The sequence below is a fragment of the Heterodontus francisci genome, chromosome 32 (assembly GCF_036365525.1).
Source record: "Heterodontus francisci isolate sHetFra1 chromosome 32, sHetFra1.hap1, whole genome shotgun sequence".
Lineage (NCBI taxonomy): Eukaryota > Metazoa > Chordata > Chondrichthyes > Heterodontiformes > Heterodontidae > Heterodontus > Heterodontus francisci.
Genome location: NC_090402.1, coordinates 22,917,595 through 22,938,177, shown reverse-complemented (window position 1 = coordinate 22,938,177; position 20,583 = coordinate 22,917,595). Strand labels below are relative to the sequence as shown.

Genomic DNA, 20,583 nt, shown 5'->3' with positions numbered 1-20,583 from the left:
ATTTTCAATTAATGGAATCTGGAATTTATACAATATTTTGAGGATTGCATTTTGGAATTTAATGTTTATTGTAGGTCCTTTTTTTTTGATAACCACTCTTTTTCTAGGAATCAGTCTTATTTTCTTTGAAAGCTATAAAACAGTGGCCTTGGCCATTAAGTTGACTTCTCAAAAATTGGTGTAGAGAACTAAGGTGAGAGTAGAAATTGGGGAACAGAGGGATAGGAAGTTAGATTTGAACATCACTTCAGTTTGAAACCTATGCCATTTAATGAACCATCTGAGCTATGGCAGAAAATACTCGAATCAGTTTTTATTTTCATTGAAGCAAGTTATGTGGAAGACTCAAGTATAGCTATCCCACTTCAAAAGCAGGTTTCCATAGGTAGTTACTGAATTTTGGATTTAAATGGTAGGGGTATCTTGCCCAAATTTTAGAGATGAAAAGGAAACCAACAGTCAAAGAAAAAGTGTAGCTAAAAAAAAAACTGCAAATGCTGGAAATCTAAATAACATCAGAAAATGCTGAAAATACTCAGCAGGTCTGGCAGCATCTGCAGAGAGAAAGAGAGTTAACATTTCAAGCCGATGACCTGAAAAGTTAACTTAGTTTCTCTTTCCTCAGATGCTGCCTGACCACCTGAGTAATGCCAGCATTTTCTGGTTTTATTATAGCTAAAAGTGAAACTGCATAGAGTTGAGATTTAGATTTTTGTGAAAGTGATTAGAAACATTGGTCATGTTCAGGGCTATTACAAGGTTTAGAACCAGTTATTAATTTTCTTTTATAATGGTTGGGGTACACTTTATATGTTAATTTTCTTTTCTCCCATGTACCCCTGTAGGTTTGACTCCTTTCTGGAGTACAATTGTGTTGGTCCCCTTCTACTATTAACCATTCACAGATGAGCTGAATGTTGCAGTGATAATGGGTCTTGTTTAGCTATGCATTTTCAATAGGGGTCATTGGATTGCACTTAAGAGTGGAAACTGTGTTCATATTTTCCCCCTCTCTAAAACCAGTTTTCACCATATGGGAAATGACACTTCGCCCCTCTCATTCTTACCTGCAAATTCTTCAAATAGTGTCCTAATGCTCCATCCATCAAAATCGGCAACCACGCTCTGGAAGTGGTTCAAGAGCTCACCTACCAAGGCTTAATTATCACCAGTAACCTGTCTCTCGATGCAGAAATCAACAAGCGCATGGGAAAGGCTTCCACTGCTATGTCCAGACTGGCCAAGAGAGTGTGGGAAAATGGCGCACTAACACGGAACACAAAAGTCTGAGTGTATCAAGCCTGTCTCCTCAGTACCTTGCTCTATGGCAGCGAGGCCTGGACAACGTATGTCAGCCAAGAGCGACCTCTCAATTCATTCCATCTTCGCTGCCTCCGGAGAATCCTTGGCATCAGGTGGCAGGACCGTATCTCCAACACAGAAGTCCTCGAGGCAGCCAACGTCCCCAGCTTATACACCCTACTGAGTCAGTGGCGCTTGAGATGTCTTAGCCATGTGAGCCGCATGGAAGATGGCAGGATCCGCAAAGACACATTGTACAGCGAGCTTGCCACTGGTATCAGACCCACCGGCCGTCCATGTCTCCGCTTTAAAGATGTCTGCAAACGCGACATGAAGTCCTGTGACATTGATCACAAGTCGTGGGAGTCAGTTGCCAGCGATCGCCAGAGCTGGCGGGCAGCCATAAAGGTGGGGATAAAGTGTGGCGAGTCGAAGAGACTTAGCAGTTGGCAGGAAAAAAGACAAGCGCAAGGGGAGAGCCAACTGTGTAACAGCCCCGACAAACAATTTTATCTGCAGCACCTGTGGAAGAGTCTGTCACTCTAGAATTGGCCTTCATAGCCACTCCCAGGCACTGCTCCACAAACCACTGAGCACCTCCAGGCGCTTACCCATTGTCTCTCGAGACAAGGAGGCCAAAGAGAGAGTGTCCTAATAAGAAAGACCTTTATGGGGCACATTATAAGTGCTGGAGTAAGACCATATTTCACAACTCAGTATGCCCGTGTCAGATCACTTTTTAACACAGGCATTTAGTATTTTAAAAACAAATCTACAAAATAGCTTTGGTTACAATCTGGTCGTTACTACGAGACATTGTTATAACTAAAGCTACGACAATTTGTAATTTCAGTCTGGGTGCGAGAGTCTTATTTGTTTAAAACTGAATTACCTGCTGGGAGAATTTTCAAAACAGCAGCCAGACATTGAACTTGTTAACTAATGATAAAATGTTTTCTTTTTTTCATGATGCATCAGCCAATTTTAGGAGTAATAGGCAAAAAGCAAAAAGAGCAAAGCTATCAGTTAAGACTAAATTGAGAGAGTGGTAGAAGTTACAACCCGGGGTCACCATTCAGTCCATTGTGCCGATGTAGCTCTTCAACTGGAATGGCTGACTGTAATTCCATTTCTTTGCCCATTCCCCATACCACGTGTATTCTTCCTTTCTCAATTCTTGTCCCGTTGCCTTTTAAATGATGCCTTTGTCTCAGTATCTATTTGTGATTAAGTATTCATGTTATAACTCTGCATGAGAACACTAATTTTAATGCCTTTTCTGTTCTTGTATTGATGCTCTTTGTTAATAATTCACCCAATCAGTGTAAATCATCTTTCATAAGTTATCCTCCCAAAATAATTTTGGAGACTCATTGTTAGATTCCCTCTTTAATTTTCTCTGTTGCAGTGAAAATGCTGTAATTTTTTCAAACGTTAAAATTTTATCATAAATTCTCATTCCTACTATAATTTCAGTGAATCTTTTGTGTGCCCTTTCCAATATTCCTGTAACAGAATACCCAGAAACAGACACTGTACTCCAACCATGGTCAAAGTTTTCCATAAATTCAGCAAAGCCACTTTGCTTTTATCAATCCAATGTGTAATATCTAGGGATTTGCCTTTCTGTGGCCTTTTTCTATCTACACACACTCCTTTTTAGAAAAGAAAATACTTTTCAGCACCCCTAGATCTCCCTGCCCCCTCAAGTTTGAACAATTAGAGTACATTTCTTTTCACAGTTCTTTTCCCCCCCAAAGGGTACTACTTCTCATTTCCCTAGATTAAGCTTCATTTGTCATCTATATTCCCAGTCCACTAACCTATTTTGTGGCTTCCTGCACTGTTCCTCAGTTTGCTATGTCCCTTTAGTTTGGTTTCTTCAAAAGGTTTAAACCTGTAATCTAGGGAATTTTAAAGCAGAGCAGCCTATTGACTAAGGATAATTAAGGGAAGTACATTAAGGATTTGTAAAGGATAACCTTGGTTTTGAGTATATGAAGGCAAGAGGTATAAGAAACAAGATGGTTGAGCTGCAAATAGGAAAGACACAGACATCTTGGGTGTAACTGAAATTTGGCTTAAGAAAGCTGATTGGGGAATGCTGGGTCTTGTGTGTTTTAGAAGGACAGAGAAGGTGGGAGAGGGAATGGAGTGGCATTATTTGCCTGTGAAAGATGTTTGTAATTGAGAGGGAATGTGTTTGAAATTGTACCCGAGTTAATGTTTAACTTTAGACAGCATAACAGGAAAAATGTTAGTGGTAGCATTATGCATTAGGTCACCAAACAATCCAGAGAAGATAAATGCACTGTTGTGAGAAACCATAAAATAGATGAGTACTAGGTCTTACTGTGATTGAGGGATTTCGGCCTTCCAAGCATTGAGGTTGATTGGAGAAAGCAAATATTCAGTTTATGAGCAGGAATTTCTTCAAAATATGTGGGGCTAGTCTTTAAAACAACAAAGAAGCAAACCTGTAAGGCTCAATCCATTTCTGGATTTAGCGGTGAGAAGCCAGATGGTAGCATCTAGGACCTAATGACTAGATGTTACTTTCAGTCTACTAGTGAGGACACATCTTAAAGGGAAGCTTCCTGATAAGTTTTGTTTTCAACTAACTAGTTTAAGAAATGCATTGGAATATTAAAATAGGAGGAAATATTTAGAGGAAAGGATGTGGAAGAAAAATGAGGAACGGAAAGAGATGTTTTTAAGACTCAAGTGGTTTATTCCAGGAAGTGTACCACCAATGTGCATAAAGTTGTAGATTGCATTAGGGCAAAAGAAAAAGCCTTCAATTGTTTGTTCAGTTAAGTGACAAGATAGGGCGATCTATAAAAACAGGCTGAGAAGTGCAAAGAAATTGGTCAGAAAAGCTGAGAACTGGAGCACATGTAACAGTAAATATTTTGGAAAAACTGCAAAGCCTTCAGATATGTGGGAGACAAGCTAAAGGAATACAGTGAGATGCTGGATCACTGAAAAATGATGTGACTGGATGGGGGAGTACTAAAATATTACACCACTACTTTACAACAGTGACCATGAATGAAATTAGAAGTGGTGAATGTAGATTGTAATCCTTTAAAATCTCATGGGAGGATGTACTGGGGATGATGTAGTAGCTCAAGGCCTCAGACTATGCTTTTTTATTCTTTCATGGGATGTGGGCGTCTCTGGCAAGGCTAGCATTTGTTGCCCATCCCTAATTGCCCTTGACAACTGAGGCTTGCGAGGCGTTTTCAGAGGGCACTTAAGTCAACCATGTTGCAGAAAGTCTGGAATCACATGGTGGCCAGACCAAGTAGGGACGACAGATTTCTTTCCCTAAAGGACGAGTGAACCAGATGGGTTTTTATGACAATGATAGTTTTATAGTAGCATTATTGAGACTAGTTATCAATTCCAGATGTTTATTAATTAATTGAATTTAAATGCCACCAGCTGCCATGGTGGGATTTGAACCAGTGTCCCCAGGGAATTAGCCTGGGCCTCTGGATTATTAGTTCAGTGACTTTCATCCCAGGGTTGTAAAGGAGTTGATTAAGGAGATTTTGAATCTCCTGACTAATATTTTTCAGAACTTGACTTTCAGTCACATCCCAGAGCAAATGCAACTGCTGTTTTTAAGAAGTGGCCTGAGGACCAAGGGATAAATTATGGATCTGCATGCTTTACTTCGATTGAGAAGAAATAAGTTTAATGTGGAATAGGATAAAGGGTCAGCTTGAAGGAGCGATTTTACAAAAGCAAAACACTGCCGATGCTGGAAATCTGAAATAAAAACAGAAAATGCTGGAAATACTCAGGTCTGGCAGCAGCTTTGGAGAGAGGAACGGTGTTAACTTTTCAGGTCTGTGACCTTTTATCAGAACTGAGGAAAGTTAGAAATGTAATAGGTATTGAGCTCGTGAAAGGGGAGAGGATGGGAAGACCTGTGATAGGGTGGAGGGCAGGACAGATTAAATGACAAAAGGTTTCATGATACAAAGGTAAAGTTAATGGAACAGATGTGTCTAGATCAGGTGTGAATGGCAGGATAGATGTTGTCTGAGCGCAAAGTAGAGATTAAAAAAGAATCAGGAGAAAAAAAAAGAATAAAAAAAAAACCCAAAACAAAATGGGCCAGAGGTTATGATCTAAAATTGTTGAATTTAAAGTTGAGTGCAGAAGACTGTAGAGGTCCTGTGCAACAGATTTTGATTGGTGGAGCATGACCTGCCACTTCTAAAACCAATCTGTTGATTTCTTTGAGGAATTCTGAATCTAGTGGATAGGTGTGAGGAGCTGGATGTTGCATATCCAGCTGTCATACTGAAAGGGGTTTCACACTGACCCATGTTATCGACACTGCACAAGTTTCAGCCCCATGGTTGGACAGCAGTGAGTTGTGTTTCATAGCGAGACATCTGGCTGGAAAGGTTAGTGGAGTGTTGGAACTATTCTATTTACATACGTGAATTGCACAGTGGAATTATGTCCATGGTGTCTGAATTTGCCAATTTGAGCAATGGCAAGTCATGGTTGTTATTCCACATAAATCTAATAGGATCCTGAAGTGTCAAATGAAAATGTAGTGTGGTTTACAAAATGAAATGTGCTTACTGTATCTCAACAGGATAAACATCTTTGAGAGAGGGGGAAGTTGATGGATGATTGTCAGCTTAGCGTGTTAGAAAAGCTAACAAAATGTTGGGACCTATAGCTAGGAGTTTATCCGGTTGCTCCAGAGAGGGAATTCTAAAGTTAGCTTTTGTCATGGTGAGATGACATCTTGAATATTGTATGCAGTTTTGGTTTACCTGTTTTAGGAAATATATTTATTGGCGAAAATGCAAGGGACAGGGACATGTGACCTTTTTGCCAAAAAGCATTCCCTCAACATCAACTACAGGCTCACCAGCAACAGTGAGGGTCGTCTTTCAACTTTCCTTGGAAGAGGGAGAAGTGATCTCGAGATATTTAAAACCTCAAATAGGCTTAGTTCTTCTATCATCTATCTGTCCTGAGTCTGTATATGTCCATTACACTTCTGCGAAGCACCTTGGGGTGTTTTTGTCTATTAAAAGTTCCGTATTAACACAAATGTTTATTACTTACTGTTTACACAATGTAAATTATCGAGCTTTTTATCATATTGGTGTACATGGTGTGGCTCAATGTCAGAAGTAGGATTTAACATAGAAGTTAGTTTCTTCAGATTTAGATTTTATTTTTTTTTTGATTTTTAAGTTACCTTCTGATGCAAAATAAATTCTATACATTGTAAATCTATAGTTTGAAGAAAAAGGATTTATTGGAAATCTGTATAAGTGCCAGGCATCAAATTGTCATATTTTTTTCTTTCTTCCCATTTATTTCCTCCCTGGCATCATTTACCACCAAGAATCCTCCTGTTCGAGCAGCATGAGTTATGCACAGGAATAATGAGGCTCTCTGCATCTACCTATTCTCTTGCCTCTATCTCCCCCTTCTCTCTCCTTCCCCATCCCTGCCACATCCCAACATCATTGGAGGGTGCAGCTTCACTTCATGCCTTATCTTTTGAGGCAGATAAGAACTGATTTGGCTCTACTAAGGCAGATTAGTTTGTACAACTTTCTGGTTGGGACTGAAGTACTTGTAGTGTTTGTTAAAATAAGTGAAGAAATTTGTTTTGTCTCGGCTTTGTATTTAACAGACTTTTGAACCACCGTAGACCTAAATCTTGAAGTGTATATTAGTGTGCCTGATATCCTTATTTCAACCATTGACCACACTGACTTATTTTTCTTTCAGTCTCCTATTTTTCCTACTTCCCTCAAGCCACTTGCTTGAGCATATGCTATTCTGCCTTCCTTAGTTGGATTTTCATTTAGTCTTATCTCCTTTGTCCATATATACTTTACGATGGGCAAGATAAATTTGGAAGTTGCTGGATGTAGATCTTGTGTCCAGACAAGTATTGCTGACTGGATTTTTTTTTCACGTCATTTGTAGAAGGCCGTACTGGCTTAAGGAGTGAACAAAATCAATCATTCACAAAAATTAAAATTTTAAAGCATGGAAATCACAAAGGAAGGAATATGCCTGGAAAATATAAATTGGTTGATTTGGTTGTAGCTTTGTCCCTTTTCAATGAAATACAAAAATCTAATATTGTGGAATCTCAGTCATCCTCTATAAAAGATCCCCTGGGTAAATAAGGGAAACTAGCAGATAATTAAAATTCTCCAGAAGTGCTCTCCTCCCCTCTCTGCTCAAATGTGGGATTCACTGATTTGTCAGTTCACAGCTTCTGCATGCATCCATTGGAACTCCAGCTGCTGAACCAGAGAGAGCTTGCCAAAAAGCATTCCCTCAACATCAACTACAGGCTCACCAGCAACAGTGAGGCCGTTGCACTCATCTGCAGTGATCCTGTCGGCCACTGCCCCAGAGGTCAGTGTTACGGGACTACCCATTTAAAAGTTGCTGCACAGCCTACAACTAATGAGTGGAGTTAAGTACAATGTCCACTTGTTACTGTATCAGCTGATAGCTTCAAAATGTGCTGCACCTACCTGTTGCAAGGGGAAACAGTCAGGAAGCCAGCTGTTCTAGTGCCAGCTGATCTTGCCAATAAGCCAGATCAACAGAGCTGGCGAGAGAAGTAAAAATGCTGTTGGGAGACCACCAGGCATCTACCTATTACCCACAAAATCATTGTGGGTAATGGGAGCCTGGATAACTGAAGAGTATAAAGGGATTTAAAAATTATGAATATGGGAAAAGTTAGTATTTTAAATCTAGAAGTATGTTCTGGAAATTTTAAGAAAATTGCAAATACCCTTGTTCCCACCCTGTCTGCCTTTCTTCTCCCCCCGCCCCAAAAAATTGGGCTGAAATTGCTTTCAGGGAAAGAAGTTTTGAGTACTAGGCATGAAATGGTTAAACTAAGTAGTGCCATTTATTTTGCAGCAAGTGAAGCTAAATGCCGGATGCTGGTGACTTTAGTGCAACTCCCAAGTACGTTGATACTATAGGAGTAACCAGGAGTGAAAAGTTGAAATTTTAACGAACTACTGACCATTGCTAAAATACAATTCAAAGTATTATTTTTTTCAAAAAGCAATTTATGTATTGGAAAGTTTATTCAGTTGTTAACTAAGGGAATTTGTAACAAAGGAACATCTGTAATTATGGGTGACTCTAATCTGCATATAGATTGGGCAAATCAAATTAGTCACAATCCCGTAGAGGAGGAATTCTTGGAGTATATGTGGGATGGTTTTCTGGACCAATACGTTGAGGAACCAACTAGAGAACAGGCCATCCTAGACTGGGTATTGTGTCATGAGAGAGGAATAATTGACAATCTAGTGGTACAAGACCCCTTGGGAATGAGCGACCATAATATGATAGAATTCTTCATCAAGATGGAGAGTGACGTAGTTGATTCTGATACAAGGGTCCTGAATCTTAGTAAAGGAAACTACGGAGGTATGAGGCGCGAGTTGGCTATGACGGATTGGGAAATGTTACTTAAAGGGATGACAGTGGATAAGCAGTGGCAAGCATTTAAAGAGCACATGGATGAACTGCAACAATTGTTTGTCCCTGTCTGGCGCAAAAGTAAAATGGGAAAGGTAGTCGAACCATGGCTTGCAAGGGAAATTAGAGATAGCGTTAGATCCAAGGAAGAGACATATAAATTTGCCAGACAAAACAAGAGACCTGAGGATTTGGAGTAGTTTAGAATTCAGCAAAGGAGGACCAAGGGATTGATTAAGAAGGGGAAAATAGAGTACGAGAGCAGGCTTGCGGGGAACATAAAAACTGACTGTAAAAGTTTCTATAAGTATGTGAAGAGAAAAAGATTGGTGAAGACAAATATAGGTCCCTTACAGTCAGAAACAGGGGAATTTATAATGGGGAATAAAGAAATGGCTGACCAACTAAATGCATACTTTGGTTCTGTCTTCACAAAGGAGGACACAAATATCATACCAGAAATGTTGGGGAACACAGGGCTTTAGTGAGAGAGAGGAACTGAAAGAAATCAATATTAGTAGAGAAGTGGTGTTGGGGCAATTGATGGGATTGAAGGCCAATAAATCCCCAGGGCCTGATGGTATGCATCCCAGAGTACTTAAGGAAGTGGCCCTAGAAATAGTGGATGCATTGGTGGTCATCTTCCAAGATTCTGTAGACTCTGGAACAGTTCCTACAGATTGGAGGGTAGCTAATGTAACCCCACTATTTAAAAAGGGAGGTAGAGAGAAAGCAGGGAATTGCAGACCAGTCAGCCTGACGTCAGTAGTGGGGAAAATTCTAGAGTCCATTATAAAAGATTTCATAGCAGAGCACCTAGAGAACAGTGGTAGAATCGGGCAGAGTCAGCATGGATTTACGAAAGGGGAATCATGCTTTATGAATCTACTAGAATTCTTCAAGGATGTAACTAGTAGAGTTGATGAGGGGGAGCCAGTGGATGTGGTTTATTTGGACTTTCAAAAGGCTTTCAACAAAGTCCCACATAAGAGATTCGCGTGTAAAATTAAAGCGCATGGGATTGGGGATAGTGTATTGCGATGGATAGAAAATTGGTTGGCAGACAGCAAACGAAGAGCAGGGGTCTTTTTCTGAATGGCAGGCAGTGACTTGTGGGGTACCGCGGGAATCGGTGCTAGGACCCCAGCTATTCATAATATATATTAATGATTTAGATGAGGGAACTAAATGTAATATCTCCAAATGACACAAAACTGGGTGGGAGGGTGAGTTGTGAGGAGGATGCAGAGAGGCTTCAGGTTGATTTGGACAAGTTGAGTGAGTGGGCAAATGCATGGCAGATGCAGTATAATGTGGATAAATGTGAGGTTATCCACTTTGGTAGCAAAAACAGGAAGGCAGATTATTCTCTGAACAGCTATAAACAGAAAGGGGAATATGCAGTGAGACCTAGGTGTTCTCGTACACCAGTCACTGAAGGTAAGCATGCAGTTGCAAAAGGCGGTAAAAAAGGCAAATGGTATGTAGGCCTTCATAGCGAAAGGATTCGAGTACAGGAGCGGGGATGTCTTGCTGCAATTATACAGGGCCTTGTTGAGGCCACACCTGGGATATTGTGTGCAGTTTTGGTCTCGTTTATCTGAGGAAGGATGCTCTTGCTATAGAGAGTGCAGCAAAGGTTTACCAGACTGATTCCTAGGGTGGTGGGTCTGACATATGAGGAGAGGTTGAGTCGGTTAGGATTATATTTGCTGGAGTTCAGAAGAGTGAGGGGGGGATCTCATAGAAACCTATAAAATTCTAACGGCTTGACAGGGTAGATGCGGGACGGATGTTTCCGATGGTGGGGGAGTCCAGATCCAGGGGTCATAGTCTAAGGATACGGGGTAAACCCTTCAGGATTGAGATGAAGAGAAATTTCTTCACCCAGAAAGTGGTGAGCCTGTGGAATTCACTACCACAGAAAGCTGTTGAGGCCAAAACATTGTTTTCAAGAAGGAGTTAGATATAGCTCTTGGATCCAAAGGGATCAAAGGGTATGGGGCGAAAGCCGGAACAGGTTGTTGAGTTGGATGATCAGCCATGATCGTAATGAATGGCAGAGCAGGCTCAAAGGGCCAAATGGCCTACTCCTCCTATTTTCTATGTTTTCTTGAACAAAAATGCAGCTGAACAGAAAATGCAGGTATTTTAAGTTTAAAAATAGAGGTACTAAATTAGTTTAATTTTTTGACAAAAATTAGAGTTGTATTTCATTGCTACAGAGCAGAGGATTAGATCTTGGACTTGAATGTAACTTTGAAAGAGTTAAGGTTTAACCGTTAAAATTAGAGTTTCCTTATAATGTACATCGTATGGTTCCTTGGGGTTCTCAAACTTATGCAGATGAAACTGCCTATGTGGACAAGTTTCACACATTCACTTTTTACAAATCAAATCTCTTGGGTACGCACCCCAAAATAAAATAAAATTGCAGGCCTGCAGAGATGGGGGAGGGGTGGGAGGAAAGAGAGTGGAACTTGCTAAATTGCTCTTGCAGAGAGCTGGCATGGACATAATAGGCAGAATGGCCTCCTTCTGTACTGTAGCCATTCTATGATTCTGCAAATCAATATAGTGGAAATATGGAAAGAAGGAGCCTGGCTAAGTGACTCAATTAAAGGCTAAATTTCTCTATCAGTTCACAGAATTCTAACCTGTGTTTGGTTGTGATTGATGAAGCTCGGGGAGGGAATGATGAAGTACACAAACCTTGTAGTCCATTGCATTTGGAAGGTTGAGGTTTTAAAATGATAAAGGGATTAGATAGAATAGAGACAGTGAAATTATTTCCTCTGGTGTGGGAATCAAGAAAAATAGGGTACAAACTTAAAATTGTGTACTTTAGTGTATTGGTTTTCTACTGGGATGGTAACCTCGAGGCCTGGACTAATAATCCAGACAACACTAGTTCAAATTCCATCAAGGCAGCTTGAAAATTTGTATTGTTTAGTTTAAAAAAAAAAGTGGTATTAAAAGCTGGAATTAGCCATACTGACGAAGCTGTTGGATTTCCTTTTTTTTAAAAAAAAACCTACTGGCTCATTAATGTCCTTTTAAGAAAGGAAACCTGCTTCCCTTACCCAGTCTGGTCAACTTATGACATCAATGTTTTTGACTCTTTACTGCCCTTTGAAATGGCCGAGGAAGTCGATTAGTTATATCAAACTGCCACTAGCAGTTCAAAGAGTAGACCCATTGCTACTGTCTTGGGCCACCTCGGGATAGGTAATAAATGCTGCCGTTGTCAGTGACTCCCACATCCCAACAAGCACTTTTTCATACGAAGTGTTATGGAAATCCCGGAAAACATTTCCTTAGAAGGCTGTAGATGCTGGGTTAATTGAAGCTTTCAAGATTGAGATCATTAGATTTTTGTGGGCAAGGTTATCAAGGAATATGAATCAATGACAGGTGAATGGTGGTGAGGTGCAGGTTAGATATGATTTGATTCAATGGTGTAAACAGCTCAAGGGGCTGAATGGCTTATTTCTGTTCCTATGTTGTAATGAATGTTTACTTAAAATTTTGTATCTGTGTCGTTGAAAGCTTTGTTTCTGCCATGCATCAGCAGGTCTGTAGGATGTGTAACACTGGCTTCAATTTTGCATTCACTGAAATGCAACCACTATTTCTGTTTTAAAAAAAAAAATTTAAACCCTATCCTTAAAAACTAATACCATACCTTTAGATTTCTATTCTCTCATAAGTATCCAAAGAATGAACACAAAAGCAGCATGTCTAATCCTTGGAAACAATTTGAGGTCCTTAATATTGAATTCCCCGTGAACTCCATTTATAGCTATGACGATTCTGGAACAAAACAAATCTCAAATTTTACCTATCTTCATTTTCCAGTATCTGCAACCACTTTTTATCTTGCACAGGCCTCACCTCTTTCACGGGCTCTTGCTTGCTTTCTGCTGTGTTCCTGGAGCTTTAATGCTTGAACTGTGCTTTGAGTTAGTGTTTTCTGTATTTCCATGTATATGTGACATGGGAGCTCACTGCTCACTGCTGCATTTTTGCAGCTTACTTGCGCATGTACGGTGGGCTTGTTTTCTTGATTTCTTGATTTTTGTGCGTGCAAAATCATGTTTTCTAGCCTTGCCCTAGATTACCTGTGAGCAAAGCCACAGGTGATCACTAGTCTGCTGTTAAATTTGTGTGAAGGTGTGAACAATCCCAAGAGTTAATCCATAAAATCTCACCAATCAATAACTAATCTGCTAGTACTTTCCATGAATAGCTCTTACAGAAAAGTGGCCAGAATTTTAGGGCTTTGTTTGACTCACCTTTTGGTACAGTCATTACCAATATCAGATCAATGAAGAGAGATATTGATTATTTTGCAGGAGGATTAGAACGTAGTCAGACCACAATGGACATATTGTTTTGTGATTGAAATTTGCTCATATTTAAAAGAGCCCTATTCAGGAGAATTCAAATAAAAACCTTCAGTTCTGTAGTATTTTTCAGTGAAGTATATTCAGCAGGAAGTCATTAAAAGCCTATGAATACAATTTTTTTTTAAAAAGCAGCACTTCATACATTAAGCTTTTTTAAGGACCAGTATAAAAAATTTGTAGTACTTATACTAGATTTAAAGAACAAAATTATAAATTATCTGTTTTTATAAAAACAAGCCGGAATTGCTTGTTCACATGCTTCTGTGTATTGCCAGATGAGCCAATTCCCAGGTCGAATACACAAGCTCAGGCCGCCGAGGATATCCTGGATAAATATAGAAGTGCTATTAAACGAGCCAGCCCCAGTGAAGCAGTTGTCAATGATGAGGTGACAGGTAGGTCACGTTACTGTTCAATTTGCTCTAGAAGTCATTTGACTTGGTCTGTCATTACTGAAGTAAAAATTTGTATTCTTTGCCTGTATGAGCATGAGTGCTTGCAGTAGCACCTCTGATGCATTTAATATATGAAAGTTAAACCTTTGAGCTGTGTCAGTGTTACAGTAAAATGAACTGGTTCTAGTATCACTGTAGGGGAGGCCATGTATTCCTGCATGTAGGAAGCGTCAATGCACTGAGTTGCACTTGACTTCAGTATGACATTGGCAGACATCTCAAAGCAGTCTGCTGTCTTGGAATAACTGGAGGCTGAAAAAGGATGAGGGAGTGACATGTCTTCAGAAAAAAGTTACTGGATCAGCTATTCTGCACCTATAGAATCAGTCTCCTCACTTAACTACAATTTAAACTCTTATGTTGTGTTTTATCAAGAATTTAAAGATTTATGCAACATGTTGAAAGATGGCAATACTGTTAAGGCAACATTTTGAAGAAAAAAAAATCAAGTTACCAGCTCCCCTTTGGTTTAGTTGGTTAAAACAGACTAACTGAATCATACTGACCCAGTAAGGTCTCTAGTTATATCCGTCATCTATGCTGTTAGCTGATCTCAGCTGGTGCAACAGCAGAGGTGCCCGAATTGGTTTTAATGCCACAGGGTTGGGCAGGAGCTAAAAAATTGCCTGAAGTTACTGCTATTTAGCACCCCCTGCCAAAAGTTTGCATGTGTAGACACTGGATGAGGACAGGATCAGGCTCAGTTGTTATATCCTCATGCCAGCATTCACTGGCCCTGACATAAAGAATAGCTACTGGAGGGTGGAATCTTAGCACAGTGAGGAGTCAAATGCTTCCTGGAGAAGGGGAGGGGAGAAAACTAGGGATATTTGAAATGTGGTACAAGCCACTGTTTGATTTATCTCATCACTATTCATCATTAACAGTACTTCTGTAAATGCTTCTGTTGCAACCATACATAGTCATTTATAGTGCCAGTACACAAGCCTAAATGTTTCTGTTAAATCATCACATGCAGTATTGGAAAGACTCTTATTTGCAGTTCTGTTGTGTACCATACCTCCCATCTGTATTTGTTGGGTAACCTTCAAAGCTTAGTTCTGTTTAGTGTTTCCAAGTATAATGTGGGATGTTTGCTTTTGTACAGAGGCTATTGGCGATGATAGTGTGCATGATTCACCACGTGATGAAGCCCTTCAAAACCTTTCAGCTGATGATCTGCCAGATTCTGCCAGTCAGACTGCTCAGACTCAAGACTCCACATTCTCCTTTAGGTAACATTCATTTTAGTCTGCGGTAACAGTTAGCAGCAATATGGTTGTTGGGATGAGTCTGGTTTGCTCTGTATGAAATTGCATTCTGCTGCCATCCTTTGCCCCTTCCTATAGTAAAGGGGTCAAACCACCTTGACCCAGGTGTCTGTCACCTGTGGAAAGGTGCTCAGCAGCATTACTTCTTGGGCTGCTTGTTGGTATTTTGCGATAGTGCGGCTCGGATCAGGAACTTGATGGAGTAATCAACTGAAATGTGTTATGTCACTTTTTTGTCAGATATATGTTTCCCACTTTTAGTTGTGAAGATTTAAATTTGGCCACCATTTATTGTTAGTGCATTGTTTACTGGGAGTAAGTAGCTAAAACTGGAAGAGTCTTCAGAGTTTTGAGAAATGTATTGTTTCAGTTTGTTTTCTTTTGCTAGCTCAACAATACTCTAAAACATACATTTTATCCTTCTAATTAGAGATACAAAGAAGAAATTGCGAATGGCTCTGTGCTCTGCTGATTCAATTGCATTCCCCCTAGTGAGCCATTCAGCAACAAGAAATGGCCCTCCTGGAGGACCAGATCAAGGAGAATCTGAAGGTAAAGACTATTTATAGTTTGAGGTAATTCAGCTTTTAAACCTGAATAATTTCTTACTGGCAGCAATGCATAAACTTGTACTGAATTCATTAGTTTCTATTTAATAACTAATCAATAACATGGAGTTGTTTCAGTTTATTTAGGAACCACACTAGTGCTTCCAGGCTCGGCTATTACAAATGTTGGTTTGCGTAGTTTCTCCTTTCATTAATTTTGGGTAGGGAACTTTCACTCTGGACTTCTCACGAGCAATCCTTGTTCTACCAGCATGTTTTTTCTGATCATGCTATTCTTATTCCTGTGGTCTGTGAATTGCTCAAGACTGACATTTGAATCTGATTGCTCAGCTGTTTTGTAGTTTAATGTTTGTCTGTCAATCATATACAAAACTAATGTAATTACAAATCTAATTCTTGGGTTTCTCACATTTTTAGACAATGAGATTGTCTGCTTTCTCAAAGTTCAGCTGGCCGAAGCCATCAACTTGCAGGATAAGCACCTGATGGCACAGATTCAGGAAACCATGCGCTGTGTTAGCAGATTTGACAGTAGAACCTGCCACAAGTTACTAGCTGCCATTGCTGAGGACTATAGGTAAAATATTTTCAATGTGATGTTTAATTAGTGAATACTGTAAGCATTAATATTTGTCATGGGGGATGGGGGGCGCGGTGTGGTTACTTAAACCAAAATCCTGTCTGCCTGTTCATATGAATATAAAAGATGCCACAGCACTTTTTTGAAAAAGAGAAAGGAGCTGTCTCTGCACCCTTGATAACATTTATCCCTCAACCAATAACGATAAAATAATTAACTGATGAATTATCTCTGTCGCGTAATGGGATTTCATAGAATGGTTACAGCACAGAAGCAGGCCATTCAGCCATTGTGTCCATGCTGGCTCTTTGCAAGAGCAACTCGCCCTAGTCCCACTCCTCTCTCATTTCCCCGTAATCCTGCATATTTTTTCTCTTCCGATAATTATCCAGTTTTCTTTTGAAGGCCTTGATTAAATCTGCCTCAACTGCGCACTCGGGCGGTGCATTCCAGATCCTAACCACTTGATGCGTAAACAAGTATTTTCTCATGTCACCGTTGCTTCTTTTGCCAATCGCCTTAAATCGGTGTCCTCTGGTTCTGGATCCTTCTGCCAATGGGAACAGTTCCTTTCCATCTACACTGTCCCGACCCCTCGTGATTTTGAACACCTCTATCAAATCTTCTCTGAATCTTATCTTCAAGCTTCTCCAACCAATCCAAGTAACTGAAGTTCCCCGTCCCTGGAACCTTTTTCGTGAGTCTTTTCTGCACCCTCTCTAATGCCTTAACATCCCTCTGAAAGTGTGGTTCTTAGAACTGGTCACAATGCAGTACTCTAGTTGAGGCTGAACCAGTGTTTTATATAGGTTTATCATAACTTCTTTGCTTTTGTACTCTATGCTGCTATTTATAAAGCCCATGATCCCAAATGCTTTATTTACCCCTTGCTCAACCTGCCCCACAACCATCAATGATTTGTGCACCTATACCCCAAGGTCCTTCTGTTCTTGCACCCACTTTAGAATTGTACCCTTTAATTTGTATTGACTGTCCTCATTCTTCCGACCAAAATGAATCACTTCACACTTTACTACATTAAATTTAATCTAATACTTGTCCTCCCATTCTACCAGCCTGTCTGTGTTCTCTGTGAGGATGATAGTGATCAACTTCAAGTTCGCAATGCTTCCAAGTTTTGTGACATCTGCAGATTTTGAAATTGTGTCCTGTTCACCCAAGTCTAGGTCGTTAACATATGAAGAAAAGCAGGGGTCCCAACCCCGACCCCTGGGGAACCCCACTATTCTCCCTTTCTCCAGTCTGAAAAACAACCTTTTACCACTGCTCTGTTTCCTGTCACTCAGCCAATACAGTTTCCATGGGCTCTAACATTGCTGACAAGCCTGTTCTGTGGCACTTTATTAAATGCCTTTTGGAAGTAATTTTTGGGTGGCTGCGTTTGCTGACAATGCAACCACTAGGTGGCACTGTACTAGCGCATGCGCAAATGCAGCCTATTACACTGAAACGCCACTATCTGCGATGTTCAGGCAGCTGCCAGGATTAAAGATGGCACTGCTCAATTTATCACAGAACAACTTCAACCCATGGCAGCACACACTGGAAATGTTGTGCTGTTTATAGTCTCATCAGAAGGACAGCACCTCTGACAGTGCTGCACACCCTCCGTAATTCTTTGAGGTTTCAGTGCCATCCTACTCTCCGGCCGCTCACTCACCGCTCTCTTTTCTCCACCCCCCCCCCCCACCACCAATCTTGCTCTCCAGCTCCCTGCTTTCCCACCCCCGCCCCCCCCATCCCTCCAGATACTATCTCTAGGCCGCAGGCCGTGCCACTTCCCTCCGCTCGGCCACTTGCTCCTACATCGTCCTGTTGCCCCTCGCAGACCGCCTTGCGTCTGAACATCGCAGATAGTGGCGTTTCAGTGTAATAGGCTGCATTTGCGCATGCGCTAGTACAGTGCCACCTAGTGGTTGCATTGTCAGCAAACGCAGCCACCCAAAAATTACTTCCAAAAGGCATTTAATAAAGTGCCACATAACAGGCTACGGTAGGAACGATCGAACGTAAGAGCGAGTGACCGAGAGGAGGGAAGTGGCACCGCTCATGTCTGGAGGGATAGTGGGGGGAAGCAGGAAGCGAGCGGCCGGAGAGCGGGGTTGCGGGGGAGGTGGGGAAAGTGGGAAGCGGTGGGGTTGGGGGGCGGGGGCGGTGCAGCAGGGAATGAGTGGGTGGGGGGAGGGTTTTTCTGCGCATGTGGCAGATAGTCCTGGCAAGGCAAGATCTGAGTGTAAGAGACCATTTTGCGCATTTGCGCATCTTGGTGCGTTCTGATGATGTCAGCGGGCCGCTGCGTTGTCAGGAGTCACTTTGTTTTTGGATTTATTAACCATTTTTACCCCTAGGAGAGATTTGGAAAGTAAGTTACTTTTCCATGACTTTAGAAACATAGCGTATTCACACAAGTTTTATTTGAAAAACGGCACTGGAATGACTAGTGCTTAAAATACTAATCTAGCTTTGATGTGGTTTCCCCATAGACTGTAAAAGGTAAGCAATTTATTAGCTTGGTAATCAATAAACGCCTCACATCCATTATATTGGGAAGCCTGTGGTCCTGGGTGCTCGATAGGGCATGTTGCAACCTTCCCTTGGAGCCATAGTTATCAGCTTGCTGAACCTTATATTTGATATCTGTTATGGTTATAGCATAATTGCCATCGAATTGATGCAGCTTTTAATTGGCAGAGTTGTTTTGAGCTTTAAATGTACAATGATTTTGTTCTGTTTGCTTAAGAAAACGAGCTCCATATATTGCTTACTTGACACGGTGTCGTCAGGGGCTCCAGACTACTCAAGCCCACCTTGAAAGACTCTTGCAAAGAGTGCTGAGAGACAAAGAGGTTGCCAACAGATATTTCACCACAGTCTGTGTGAGGTTATTGCTTGAAAGCAGGGAAAAGCATATTCTGGATTTTATTAAAGGTAATATAGTTTCCTTTCAATGGGCCATAGCCTTAACCTATGCTTTTAAATTAACTCTTGTTGATGCATGTGCTGACAATTGGTTCCTTGAATTAGCTTGTCGTTCTAACTCTATGAAATTGAACAGTCATGCAGGTTATAGTTCCCCTGATGATCATATGTGTTTATTCAGTGGCTGAACCATGCAGAGCCTAAGGCCTCAGTAACTATACTGATTTAACCGATCTCAGTCAGGGCAGAAGTGGGATTCTGCAATTAAAGCACGACTCTCATTTATATAGCACCTTTCATGACCTCGGAATGTCTCGATGTTTTGAAGTATAGTCAATTTGCGCGCAACAAACTTCCACAAACAGCAATACGAAGATGACCAGATAATCTCTCTTTTTGTGATGTTGATTGAGAGATAAATATTGGCCAGGACACCAGGCATAACTTTGCTGCTCTTCTTCAAAAGATGGGATCTTTTCCATTTGCCCGAGAAGGCAGACGGGACCTCAGTTTAGTGTCTTATCTGACTGTCAGGACTCTCATGAGTATTAGCCTCTTTGGGGAAGCATTGGAGGACACTGATTCCCATGGCATCGTATGTCAGATGAGGAAGAACACCGCAATCTCCCAGGAGATTACATACTGTTAGTTGGGGTGGGTGGTGGGTACGGAAGTGTTTAGTCATAATGCACCAGCCATCATGGTGTAGGATAGGCTTGACGGGCAAGCTGCTCTTCTCCTGTCTGACAATTTTATCCATCAATAATGCACAGGATCTACATCTCCTCTGTATATTTTAGAAATATTTTCTTCACTTTTCATTTATTTAGATCATTATTGTGCTGCATTGACTCACAAACCTATTTAAGGGAGGAATTAATGAATACTAACGTACAAAATATCTTCAAATATCTTGCTGTCTGAGCAGAGGTTTGAGATAAATTGCTGTTCTCTTTAAGATTTAAATGTGTCTGCCGTCCACTTGACAACTGATACTTGTCAGGATTGGTTTTGGCTTTAAAAACAGAAAATGCTGGAAACACTCAGCAAATCTGGCAGCATCCTTGGAGAGAAACAGTCCATGTTTCAGGTGCTGACCCTAGATTTGGATTAGTTTAAGACCTGAAACTGTTCATATGGTCTAAAATAGGCCTGCAGTCTAGTCACAAAATACTGATGGCCCTCAGAGCTCAATGAAGGAGTGCATTTATTTAAATCTATCAGGACATTGTGGCTTCATTTCCCCTGGTTGTGCGCTCTCCAGTGACAATATGTCATGTGTTTATTCTGACGAGTAAATCCAGAGCACTAATCTGAACATCTGTAAAATGCTCCCATAGCTATCTCAGATCTCTTATGGTCACCAGTCTGAACACACTTACTAATTTATGCAAAATAAACCTTAATTGTGACAGATGTGCAACCATTTCGGGTTGTTGACCAATATTTCGTGATAAGCAAAATAAGATTTTCAATAACTAATCTAGAATATTGAGAGGAATGGAATATGATAAATTTCCTTATGACAAAATGATTTTATTT

General features: G+C 40.7%; 1 protein-coding gene across 11 annotated transcripts in view; it reads left to right on the top strand.

Annotated features, from left to right (window-relative positions):
• The window catches only part of gapvd1 (GTPase activating protein and VPS9 domains 1), a 141,315-nt gene that overhangs the window by 110,454 nt on the left and 10,278 nt on the right, over positions 1-20,583 (top strand). For 7 of the 11 annotated variants that reach the window (XM_068012469.1, XM_068012465.1, XM_068012471.1 and 4 more), the window contains 6 exons: positions 7,573-7,725; positions 13,502-13,621; positions 14,790-14,916; positions 15,383-15,504; positions 15,939-16,098; positions 18,863-19,050. In XM_068012469.1, coding sequence (XP_067868570.1) covers positions 7,573-7,725; positions 13,502-13,621; positions 14,790-14,916; positions 15,383-15,504; positions 15,939-16,098; positions 18,863-19,050 — 870 coding nt within the window. The remainder of the gene's footprint in view (positions 1-7,572; positions 7,726-13,501; positions 13,622-14,789; positions 14,917-15,382; positions 15,505-15,938; positions 16,099-18,862; positions 19,051-20,583) is intronic. The other 4 variants (XM_068012475.1, XM_068012473.1, XM_068012474.1 and 1 more) reach the window with 1 other exon arrangement.